General features: G+C 46.1%; 1 protein-coding gene across 1 annotated transcript in view; it reads left to right on the top strand.

Annotated features, from left to right (window-relative positions):
• The window catches only part of COL5A1 (collagen type V alpha 1 chain), a 325021-nt gene that overhangs the window by 89917 nt on the left and 222497 nt on the right, over positions 1–12607 (top strand). The window contains exon 4 of the mRNA XM_056859974.1: positions 2106–2268. Within this exon, the coding sequence (XP_056715952.1) occupies positions 2106–2268 (163 nt within the window). The remainder of the gene's footprint in view (positions 1–2105; positions 2269–12607) is intronic.

Below are 12607 nucleotides of genomic sequence, written 5' to 3'. Positions count from 1 at the left end.
GTGAACTGTATGGGCGTATCTGATTTGTACAATTACACTGTTTTTTCACGTGGTTAGATGTCTTCATCACAGTTGCCAACACTCCCCTACCACCATTCATCTGCTACCACTGATTCCAATTTCAAAAGGAGAAGAATTGTTTGAAGTATTTGAATTCAGACTTACTACTTAGGTGTCTCTGTGTGCTGTTGGTGTCAGCTTGTGAATCTAGGTAAATTTGCAATCACTTGTTGAGATCACTGTTTTGAACAGATTCAGTTGATTGCAGAAACACAAAAAGCAGGCTATGCCTCCTACTGGATGTCGGTTGTGACTTTGCAGGCATAAAGGACAGACAAGTTGGTCAGTTCAGTAACTGTGACTGGAGGAGGTGCTGCCTCTTTTCTGGAAAATGAGTTGATTTAGTACTTGGAGCTGCAGTGACCAAGTGCTTACAGCATGGAGCGATGTTTGCAATGAGCACTGCCAGGGAAGGGATTGTATCAAACGTCATGATGAATTCTAGGTCAGCAGTTTTGCACTGGAGCCTCCCTTCAAAGTTTTTTTGCTGAAAAATGGGGATTTTGGGTCAGTGGTTGTGTGTCCTCCCCAAGGGACTGAAATATTCTCCCCCTGGTTCCTGTGTGGTGTAGCGGTTAAGAGCAGTGGTTTGGAGCAGTGGAGTCTGATCTGGTGAACTGGGTTTGATTCCCCGCTCCTCCACATGAGCAGCGGAGGCTAATCCGGTGAACTGGATTTGTTTCCCCACTCCTGCACATGAAGCCAGCTGGGTGACCTTGGGCTAGTTACAGCTCTCTCAGCCCCACCTATCTCACAGTGGCGAGGAGGGGAAGAGAAGGTGATTGTAAGCCGGTTCTCCCTTAAGTGGTAGAGAAAGTCGGCATATCAAAACCAACTCTTCTGAATACTGCAATTTTAAGTGCCATATGTGTGCTCATAGGGACTTTTCCATAGGGGACTGACCTGGACTGGTTCGAGCAGGAAGGTCTGCGTGATGGCAGGCGTTGTTCTGCTGCCACCTCTTTTGTGTAGCCGGCTGTTCAGGATGGTAGCTGGAAGCATGTAGATATGTGTGGCTGTTGGTGGGTATAAAGTTGTACTTATGTGTCCTGTTGTGTCCATTTTGGTGCAGCGAAAGTTGTTGGAAGTCCTGGTGGGCTTCCTCGAGAGTGCCCTCCCCGAGTGTCCAGAGCAGGAATCCCCACTGGGGTGCCCATGAGTGCCATGTTGCCCGCCAACAAGTGTTTTTAGAAAGTGGGTGGGGCCACGTGGGGCTTTTGCCCAGCAAGGCTTCTAACTGGCTGTTGGGGATTTGATTGGTGATTCAGATTTTTAAAATGCTGCTTTGGTAGCAGCTGCTCCCAGAGTCCAAGGATCTTCCTTGAGACTGAAGGCAAGCTGTGGCAGCCATTTTGTGGCTGGCTGTACCTCTTGAGGCAGCCGTTTTGTGGCCTGGGCTCACCGCGCGGAGTCAGAGTTCCAAAGGTGCCCGCAGGCTCAGAAAGGTCGGGGACCCCTGCTGCAGAGGATGAAAATGTCATGGCTAAAATCTCAAGCACCGGAGAGGTACTGATGGGGCAGAAGCGGAGGAGGCCTTGCTCCAGCCAGGCATGCATGTCTTTGCATTCTGTGGAGTCGTGGGTTATGCCATTAATCTGAAGGGGCAAACTGGTGCCAAATCTGAAGCAACTGTGGGTGAGGACAAAGTGGCAAAGTCTGTAGCAATGTGTGTGGCGGTATCATTACGGATGATGTTCCGGATGGAGTCCAACTCCGTGGGGTTACGTCCGTAGTGCCTGAGAGATTTTCTCTAGGAGGCAGTCGGTGGATTGTACTTTCCTCAGGAAGTCAGTGGTGGGCTGGTCAGATCTCTCTCAGGCTAACCTAACCCTCAGGGTTGATGTTGAGATAAAATGGAGGAGGAAAGAAAGATGGCATAAGACTCTTTGGGTCCCCATGGGGGAGAAACAAGATATAAAAAATAAATACCTGGGTGGTGCTGATGGTGTGGGGCCTGAGGGTAGAATCCACGTTGCCATCTCCCTTATCCATGCTACTGTCAGGGGTCTCTCCTTAACCTTCTCATGGGCGTTGTTATTTCCCAGGTGGCATCGGATAGCTATCAGCGTGCACAGGAAGAACGTCACCTTGATTTTGGATTGTAAAAAGAAGATCACAAAGTTCTTGGACCGCAGTGATCACCCCATCATTGATGTCAATGGCATAATTGTATTTGGGACCAGGATCCTGGATGAAGAAGTCTTTGAGGTAAGGGGGGCAGGGCTGGAAGGGCATTGCAGGTTTTTGGGTAGGGGGGAACGAGGGCTTCTTCTCATATCGGAATGTTCCAGGTGGAAAGTAATGAGTTTTCATGTGCTTATATCTCACCTCCAAGTAGTCCTTGGGATAGTGGTGGTGGGTGGAATGTGTGGGGTCGCTCAAGTCCGTTCCTTGCTGAACTTGCACACCCTATGAGACTCAGGCCCCCTTTCCCCCAAACTTGTGTATGTGAGTGGGGAATGACTGAGCTAATAACAAGCGGGGGGTCCATCTGCCCGTGGGGATCCACACCTGATCATTGAACCAGAGGCAAATATTTTGCATTACAGTCAAATTCTGATCACCTCTGGGGGTTTTTGCCTGTGACAATGAACCCCATAGCGCTTTGCTGGGATGATTCTGTTGCACTGCTCTGTGGATTCAAAGCTCTGGCACCATTAAGCCCACTCTGCCTGGCAGCAGCGTCCCCTGTCGTCCGCTGGAGGTTTCTCCCATCTCCCGCTACTTGACCCTTTTAGCTACAGATGTGGGGACTGAACTGGAGACCTTCTGTATGTGAAGCAGATGCTCTACTATGGAGCCACATCTCCTGACTAAAATCTCGGTCAAGTCTTCCTGCACCATGCCAGATGTTGCCTCCTCCCCTCCCCTCCAAGATCTGCCCTGGCTCGGCTCCTCACTGACCAGCTTGCTTCAGGATCTGCCCCTGAGTCCAAGGCGTTCATATTTAGTCCTTCTGTCAGGAGCGGTGCAGGTCTTTGTGTACCGTGAGATGCATCATCATCATCAGGCATCTGTTGTAGTGAGCTCTGACTTGTGGGAGCTCATGAAGCTGCCCTATACTGAATCAGACCCTTGGTCCATCAATGTCAGTACTGTCTACTCAGACCAGCAGGGCCTCTCCAGGGTTTCAGGCATCTGTGAGTCTCCTGTTTTAGCTTGACAGCCATGGGGCTGACGCAGGACATCCTCGTTCCCACACATTTAGCAAGCTGTACACACAGTCTGATTTTCTACACTGGTCAAATGCAACATGGTTTAGAAATGGTGGATATCTCTGTGCTTCCTTTGCCATGGTTTGACCATAGTGAGGTTGGACTTGAAGAGCCTTCAAACCTCTGCAAGGTGGAGGATCGATCTGAATGGCTGCCCCCCCCCCAAGATTGAGGGATCCAGATGGATTCTTGACACTTGGCTGGTGTTCCTGTCGAAACCCTACTTGACCTATGGACGAAGGACATGGCTGCGGTTGTTCCTCAGGGTCCTTCAATCCCCTTTGGCACTCTGGGTCTCTGAGGAGCTGGGAGAAGATGGTGATATGCCAATGGAGGGAGCTCTTACATTTGGCCCTGGGTGATTTAAATCTGGATAATTCAGTACCCTACTGTGACTTCATTGCAAAGCACTTCATGGGTAAAAATCACTCCTTTCCATGATGAATTAGTTTCATTAGGAGATCAGCCGCAGGATAGCAATAGAGCACACTTATATCCTCACTTTTTCTATGGATTTTGGTTTGTGTGGTCTGAGGAGTAGACAGATTGCTCAGAGGAGTATTAGCTGCCCCCTCGGTGGCTTATTGTCATTAGCTGGAATGCACACCCTAGCCCTGCCCTAGGGGTGCTTAATGCTTCACTGCAGGAAGGAATCATCCTGGTTGTTTGCCTCTAGATCTCAACAACAGCCATCTTATTACCAGTATTCTTTTCTTGAGCAAGTGTTGGCTAGGCAACTCCAGACTTCTGAAGTGGGTCAGTGCCTTTCGAGTGACTATGCTCTTAGAAATGACCCCTTCCTGAGAAGTGGTATGTTATCTTATTTAGTTAGTCACCGACTAAGCAGGACTCAACTACTTTACTCAAAAAGTAAGTCTTTTTATTGATGTACTCCAATGTAATTGTGTATATATATATATATGTGTATATGCAAGTATTACAAAATCTTAAAATTCAGTAACAATGTATACAGTAAAGCAAGCAAGTTCTACATACTATTCAGTTTTAAAATCCAACACTTAAAATATAACAGTTAAAGAAGTCCGATTTAGTTCAAAGTATCTAATTCACACTCTAGAATAATATATTTGTAAAGCCATACATACCAATCACCATCTTCTAAGACCCTCTGAGAGAGGTCTGAATTCTAGCCCTTTCCCTGCCTGTATTTATACTGTTTCAATCACCTTGAAAAGGGGCTGTCTTGAAAAATCTCCATGCATTGGAGTAACGGCGCTGCTGCACTGATTTAGGAATGTTACTGCACATGCTCAGTTGCTCTACTTTAGATGGCCATATATGGACATCCACTTCCTCTAGGCTAAACATACTATTTCTTAAACAGCCAGTTTTGAGTTTTGTTATACTCTATATAATCAATTTTATCATCATCATTCTCATCTCTAGAAAAATAGGTTGAGAGTGAACCCATTCATTACTTTCTAGCATCTTGTTTTCATGTTTAAATCATAAAATACAATATATTGTTTACATTACATCATTACATCTTAGTCAGCATTGAATACTCTTGGAATGGAGAGTATTTCTGCACTTGAAGACATTGCAATGTCAGGAAGTGTGGTAAACATGCTGCTCTGTAGCTTAAAAAATATAAAAAGTGCTGCGGGGGCTTTGCTTTTCTCCATTGAAATGACTGGGGAAGGTCATGAAAAAATAGGAAAAGTGCAGCGAGCAAATCTGCACTGACACTGAAATATTTGACAGACTAATTCAGAAACATAAGCCTTTGGCAAGAATATCCAGACTTTCTGTTCCTTTTAAAAGGAAATTAAAACCTCTGCTGTATTCTTTTGCAGTTTGTATGTGTATTTGGGCTTTATCTTGAATAATTCTGCATATGTACAATATTCATACCATGTTCATGTGCTCTAATATGTCAAAGCCTGTAACACTTCCTTGAATGAAATGAATTATCTGGACCCATTTTAATCTGGTATTCAATATGTTGCCATGACTGATGGCTTTCATTGGAGAGACACTGTGTAGTGGTTAAGAGCGGTGATTTGGAGCGGTGAACTCTAATTTGGAGAACTGGGTTTGATTCCCCACTCCTCCACATGAGCGGCAGATGCTAATCTTGTAAACCAGGTTGGTTTCCCCACTGCTACACATGAAGTCAGCTGGGTGACCTTGGGCAAATCACAGCTCTCTTAGAGCTCTCTCAGCCTCACTTACCTCACAGGATGTCTGTTGTGGGGAGGGGAAGGGAAGGTGATTGTAAGCCAGTTTTATTCTGCCTTAAGTGGTAGAGAAAGTTGGCATATGAAAACCAACTCTTCTTCCTCTTCCTCTTCTTCTCTTTTTTGTTGACTTAAAATTGTTCTTAGGGGTGGGGGGTTGTTAGAAATTTTACCTGCTCTTGTCTTTTATTTTAGGTTTGGTCTATTTATTGGTTTTCTGCATTTATAGTCTGCTTTTCTCACTGAGACTGGCAAATTATAAAATACAAAAAACAATTTAGTCTAACAACATAAAGGTAAAGGTGCAAGCACCAGGTCATTAATGTCCCATGGGGTAACGTCACATCATGATGTTTACAGGAGGCTTGCCATTGCCTTTCCCAGTCATCTACATGGGTGCTAAATGGGTGCTCATTTTACCGACCTTGGGAGGATGGAAGGCTGAGTCAGCCTTGAGCCGGCCACCTGAAACCAAGTTCTGTCAGGATCAAACTCAGGTCGTGAGCAGAGGTTGGACCACAGTACTGCAGCTTCCCACTCTGCGCCATGGGGTTTCTCTAACAGCATAAGATATTTAATAAACAATGCAATAGGATTAGGCTTGGTGGTGTGAAGTGCCATCAAGTCAGAGGGATTAATGGCCTCGCCATAGGTTATACAAAGCATGAGATGTTCCGAGGTGGTTTGCCATTGCCTGCCTCTGCGTAGCCAACGTGGACTTCCTTGGTGGTCTTCCATCCAAATACAAACCTGGGCAAACCTGGCTTAGCTTCCGAGATCTGAGGAGATGGGGCTAGCCTGGGCCATCCAGGTCAAGGCAGGATTAGGATTACAGAACTGGAAAACAGTGCAAACACTGCCTAAGGCGTGAGACATCATAATACAGAAAGTGGATTACAAAGACAGAAGACCATGCAGTCAAAGCCAAGTGTGACGTTGATACGTTCTGCTCTTGAGATGGTTAATTTTGTGTTTGTTATTGTTTTAGCTTGGCAGTCTTTATAAAAAATTCTTGCATGATGCTTCAGGGATGTCAGATTAACAGAGTAGAGTAGAAATACTTTAAATAAATAAATAAAGAAACATGGGCCCCAGTGTTTTTAAAACCTGAAGTGGCACCCAGAGGCCTGTTGCTGGTCGAGAAGCCCCTGTTGGAAGAGATGCTCTCAGAGAGATTGCCAGCCTTTGGGGGCTTTCAGCGTGCGTCTCAGCACCTTGTCCAGTAACTGATAATCGACATACTGTGTCTTTATATTGGACTTTATATTAGTGGTGAATTGCAAGAGGAGTCGGGAGGCATGAACAAGCAAACTGTTCTGCAGTCCTGTATGTTTAGAAAAACAGCAGCGAAATCTGGCTCACCAATGACTGGATTTCCATTATGGAGCAGCGTCTTCCAGTCCTGCTTCTCATTATCCTGTAATAGGATCATCCATATTCAGCAGTTTTATGGGACGTCTGGTGGTGTTCTGTCGTTGAATGGCCAGGGTAGGTTTCGGCAATTGAAAAGGACTCCAGTCGGCAGTTTTCATCACTGTCCTGAAAGCCTGACTTATCTCCCCATTCTGCCAAAAACTGGCTGGTGTTCAGTGTCAGCCAGACGCCCATTTTTTCCACAGCTGTTCTGCTGCAGACATTTCCTACAGCTAGCAAAGGTGAAGCTGTGATTCGAAAGTCTTTCCTTGCAGGCAGTCACGTGATGAACATGGGCTGGGAAAGAGAACGGCAGCACCCCGAGTTGTGCCTTTGGTGCTCCGAGCCAGCAGATGGGCACATTAAGATGGAGGCTGCAGATCTCCAAGTATACAGCTGCTGAAACCCCACATCCTCACTGCTGTGCAAAAACCCTCTGGCAGCGACTGCCGAATGTCACATGTTGCCTGCTTGTAACACACACATCCCCTGCACTGCCCACAGGGGCCTGAACTCATCCTTTGCACATGAGTCACGTAAGAAACATTTCTGTTTTGCTTCAGAAGTGACATAAACAGCCCTGACCTTGGTAATGAGCTTGCCACCTGGCAGGCCTTGCCCAGGAGCGTGTGCCCACGCAACCGTTTGAGCTGCAAAGCCAGGCCCAGCGAAGTGGTCCAAAGAGAAGCGGAGCTGGTTCTGCTCAGCCAGGACTGCTGACCTCCTCCTGCCTCCAAGCAGACCCCCGTCTGGCTTTTCACCAAAGCCTCTTGAACACACGATCAGTTATTTCACCTGGAAAGACAACTGTAGACAAGTCTACTCTGTTTTGGTAGCAGCTGCATGATCTTGGATACCCCCACTCTGGGGCCAGAGGGGCCAGAGGTTCTGGATAAGTCTTCGTCCAGTTTTGTTTTATGGCATGTGGTGGTTTTGTGGGATGCGCAAGCCCATCTGTGTGGGAGGTGGCTTATCTTAACATCAAAAGAGCATTTCCCTTCAATTTAGTTTATAAAGAGCTTTACCAATATGCAACCTCTGCTGCCAGAATTGTGTATGCTAGGTATTGGCAGTCCAGTACAATTCCCAATACTACAGAGTGGAATAACAAACTTTCGGACTTTGCATTGATGGCCAGATTAACACACCTGATTAACATGAAATCGATAGATGAATTTGTGTTGAAATGGCAACCCTTCTATCATTACTACCTAGGTGCCAAGTAAATAATTTAAAAACCAAGAAATTAATGATTTATCACAAGAAAATGTTAAATGAGATTTAAGATGTTTAAATGTCCCCCCTCCCTTTTTAAGTTCAGTTTATGCTGAGGCTTGGAGGACGAAATATGTTTTAGTGAGTTTTAAGATGTTTAAACGTTCAGGATGAATGACAGAAACTACGGCAGCAGCCCCCTTTTTAAACTTCAAATCATGCCGAGGCTCGGAGGATGAAATATGATTTATCTTTTTTCCCTTTCCTCTGTTTCCCTTTCTGTATCCCTTTATATAAAAATAAAATATAATTTTAAAAAGAGCATTTTCCTGACTCCAGGCTAGGCAGGAATATACCATTAGTGGTTATAAAAATGGAGATTTAAATTTTATTACAGAAGCAGTCCATTATTTCAGAACTCCCCAAAATTTTACTTGATGGGTTTTAGTCCACCTGTGTTTTTCTTCCCCTTCAACAAAATAACAAATCAAAGTGTCAGGAGCTGCGGGTAGGATGGCATCAAAGGGTCAAAGGGGCCAGCTGCGAAGGGAGGGAGCGCCATTTCCTTCCAGGTCCTCTCTGGAACCTGGCTCCATTTTGCGGCCTCTCTGGCTTCAGGTTCTTATGTAGACGGCAAAATTTAGGGGCACCTGATGTGTGCATGTGGGCGGCGGGGGTGGGGGGAGACACACATGCAAGTTTGCCCTTGATAGACAGGAATCTTCTTGGGCCACATGTGGGAACCGGGGATTTCTCTGCATCCCAGGCGGAGGCAGCTGCGTTTACGAAGGCTCGTTTGAGATTTTATGTCTAGAATTCTGCTTTGGCTCTCTAGGGTCAGGAAGGATCCCCGCCCCTTCCTTTGCAGTACCATAGCAACAACTAATGCATTCGGATTAAATGACAGAATTAACTGCTGCAAGGCCTAGTGAACGCCTTTAGAAGGAGGGGGTTTGAACCATGCACTTTAAAGCTGAAGTCCTCAGAACAGGTCCAAGGAGTGGACATGAAAGGGTTACATGATGAATGCCGGTGTCGTTTTTAACAGACCTGTTTTATTCTGATGTGAGATTAGAACAATAACAGTATCTGGCTACAAATTAAATGTGGATAAAACAAAAGCTTTTTTAAAAATTGGGAAGGAAGATGTGCCCAGTGTAGCCAAAGAAGGAACAGTAAAAACTTTGAATGCTTATGAATTTGAATACCTAGAGATAACAATGATCTTTTAAAATATAGTTTTACTCTGCTGATTGCTGAGACTGAAGCAAAAATAGCAATTTGGTCAAAACTGAATAACTTGTTTCTTGACAGAATTAACATTATAAAAATCTATATAGTCCCAAAGGTTATCTACATATTCATCAATGTTCCAGTTTTAATGCACGATAAGAAACTGACAGAATTACAAAATTAGTTTAAAAGCTGCATACGGAATGATAAGAAGCCAAGAATAAGTTTAGCTGCTGCACAAGACCAGAGGTATAACAGTTGTTTATGCTGCCCCAATGTAAGGGTTTATTATCATGCAGTCTAATTATCTTAGTTAATAAAATGGATATCTTTAAGGGAAGGGCTCTTTAATTTGTGTGTGTGTGTGTGTGAAGTGCCATCAAGTCGTTTCTGACTCATGGCGACCCTATGAATCAGTATCCTCCAAAATGTCCTATCTTTGACAGCCTTGTTCAGATCTTGCAAATTGAAGGCTGTGGCTTCCTTTATTGAGTTAATCCATCTCTTGTTGGGTCTTCCTCTTTTCCTGCTGTCCTCAACCTTTCCTAGCATGACTGTCTTTTCCAGTGACTCTTGTCTTAATTTATATAGGGCGAGGCTATGTTAAAATTCCATTAGGTGTATGGATATGGCTAAAGAAAAATGAGAAACAGATGTGTTACAGCCAAGACAATTACCTCATCAATGCAGAACTGGTCATACTATGGTCATAAATTAGCACCTCCCATTTCCTCGTTGCCTTGTGTTATTAAAAAAAAATCAGTCATCTCTGGCTCTGATCCTGAATATGTAAGAGGCCAAATACTTATAGCAAATAAGCAGATGAGATTAATCTGGATAAAGGAGATGGGAAAATCCCCATCTTTCATTATTTTCAGAGAAAGAATTTTGTAATATGACAGTTAAGAAAAGGAACTTTAATGAGAGAACTCACAAAATGTGAAAAAATTTAGTTGTCAAATATTGGAGGAAAAATTCTTCTCCAAGTAATAAAGAATGGTTAGACAAATCAAAAGTTACATTTTGTATGATTAGATCAATAGCTTACTTAAGAAGCAAACCCATGAAAAGCATTAACGTTTGGAAACCAATGGTTCAACTGATGGAAAATTAACATATTTCCCCTGGAGAAAACGGCTTTTTTGGAAGGTGGACTCCGTGGCATTACATTCTGCTGAAGACCTTCCCCAAACCCTGCCCTCCCCAGACTCCACCCCTCCCCCCAAATCTCCAGGAACTTTCCAACCCAGAGCTGGCAACCCTATTCTGTTGTTTTGAAAGGCGTGATCACAGCCGTGCAACATTTTGTTTTTTATTTCTCGTCTTCTCCAAGGAGTTCAGAGTGACCTATTATTAGTGCGAGGAGGTGAAGTAGATAAGAGGAGCACAAGCGACCCCTCTGAGTAGGGCTTTGAGCCACTTTCGGGCTGAATCCTCCTGACAAAGGTGCAGGGGCTGGTTCCCAGGCCCATCCTGTAGAAGCTTCTTGTCCCTCCCCCACCTACCACTGCCAAGGTTTTGGAGCAGCTTGGGCTGGCAGTTGTTGGGAGCAGCCAAGTGGGAGAAGGAGCAGCCGCTGGTCTCGGCCTGCTTTCGAGGACTTCAGGTTGTCCTTTGGCTTTTCCTCTTTCCGGCATCATTATTGCTTGCACCAGAACCAGGGAGAGGTGGTGTCCAACTCAGAGACTCCACTGTGGCCCTTGGGCGGGGCAACGTACCCTCCCTTGCTCTAGCTACTGCCCCTGAACCTTGCTTGGGAGGGGAGCTCTCCTATCATGTGCTGCTCCTCCGCAGTGGGGGAGTGCTTGCCAGCTGCCACAGTGCTTGCCAGCTGCCACACTGGCTCAGCGAGTGGGTGGCCAACCCCTGGCACCTGGTAGGGGTGAAGAAACTCTGCAGCTTGATTCAGTTAGCCTACTTTCCTGTAATGTCAGCAGTGTATGGCTTCAGGTGCATGATGTAGACTTCCTGTGAATTCTGTATCTCAGGCACGTAAATTTCTTTGGCTATTCTGTCCCTGGTGCTCAGGGTTGGACACCATCTTCGTTCAGTTAAAGTTTCTCTCCCCTCTTTTCTCCAAGGCATCCAGGGGTATCCCATTTCATTCTCCCAACTGCCTCGTGACTTGCTTGTGTGGTCAGACCAATCCTGGCAATTCTTTGGCTTGCTTTACTGCTCAGAGCTTCCTACACTGCCAGGTAGCTGTGATAGTTCCAAAGTGCTGAGCTCCTTTCTGGATGGTGAGCTGAATGCGCTCCGGCAGACCTTGGTGCCACATGCGGTGCGTTTGGTGGATTGTTGCCTTTCACTTCATTCACTTGTGGCGTGAATGGAGTAAGTGATGGAAGACTGGAAATGACTCGGTCATCCAGGAATTTCTTTGGGGAGCTCTGGGAGGACTGAAAGCCGCCTCTTTCAGTGACAGCTTCAAGCCAAGGGAGTTTCTGTCCTGCTTCTCCAAGCCCTGGTCAGGAAGGCCAGTATGAAAGCCAGCTCCATTGGAGAGTCACTTAACTCTTCCTCAACAGGGACTCGAAGGCTAAGCTCGGCATTCACGAGGGTCTAGTAAAACCTCTGCCTTTCCCCTCTGCCATGAATGGCCTGGCCAGGGAGAACAGCATTTCAGACGTTTTTGCCAACATTATTTGAGTGGGAAAAGGACTTCCTCTCATTACAATTCAATTAGTTCCAAGATCATGTGGTTCTCTCTCAGCATGGGAGGGGGGGAGAAAGGAAACCTGCTCCAGTGGGCTGGAGGAGCTGCCAGTCCTAGCTGCCCAGCACTGAAGCTCCATGATCTGGGACAGAGATGTGGTTAGAAATGCACATATACAAATGTGGTAACACATCAGGGAAGATCTGCGCCTGTCTGCACTGTGAGTGGAAGAGGGTGGGAGGGAGGGAGGCCGGCTCTGAAGGAACCAGAAGGCTGCTTTTGCCAGGCATGGCAAATACCAAAAGCACCCCCCCCCCCCAGCAAATGGAGGCACGGAGGCTGCAGGGGACTGCGGGCATTTGCACAGACGGAGTGCCGTCAAGCATGGCATTGGCTAAAGACCTCTCTGCCCTTCTGCTTGCAAAGGGTGCAGCTGCTGAGGCCTGCCAGCAGCGGGTAGGGGGTGGTTCTCCTCAGGACTGGAATAAATGATGCCTAGTGGGTAGGAAGTGTAGAAAAGAAAGGAAGCTCTTTGGCGGCAGGGCTGGCACTCTGGCAGCCATGCAGGGGTGGGCAGTCCACGAGCAGCCTGGTGGGACCCAACGGGACCCTGT

Source organism: Euleptes europaea, chromosome 14 (genome assembly GCF_029931775.1).
Source record: "Euleptes europaea isolate rEulEur1 chromosome 14, rEulEur1.hap1, whole genome shotgun sequence".
Taxonomy (NCBI): domain Eukaryota; kingdom Metazoa; phylum Chordata; class Lepidosauria; order Squamata; family Sphaerodactylidae; genus Euleptes; species Euleptes europaea.
This window is presented reverse-complemented; position numbering and strand designations above follow the sequence as displayed.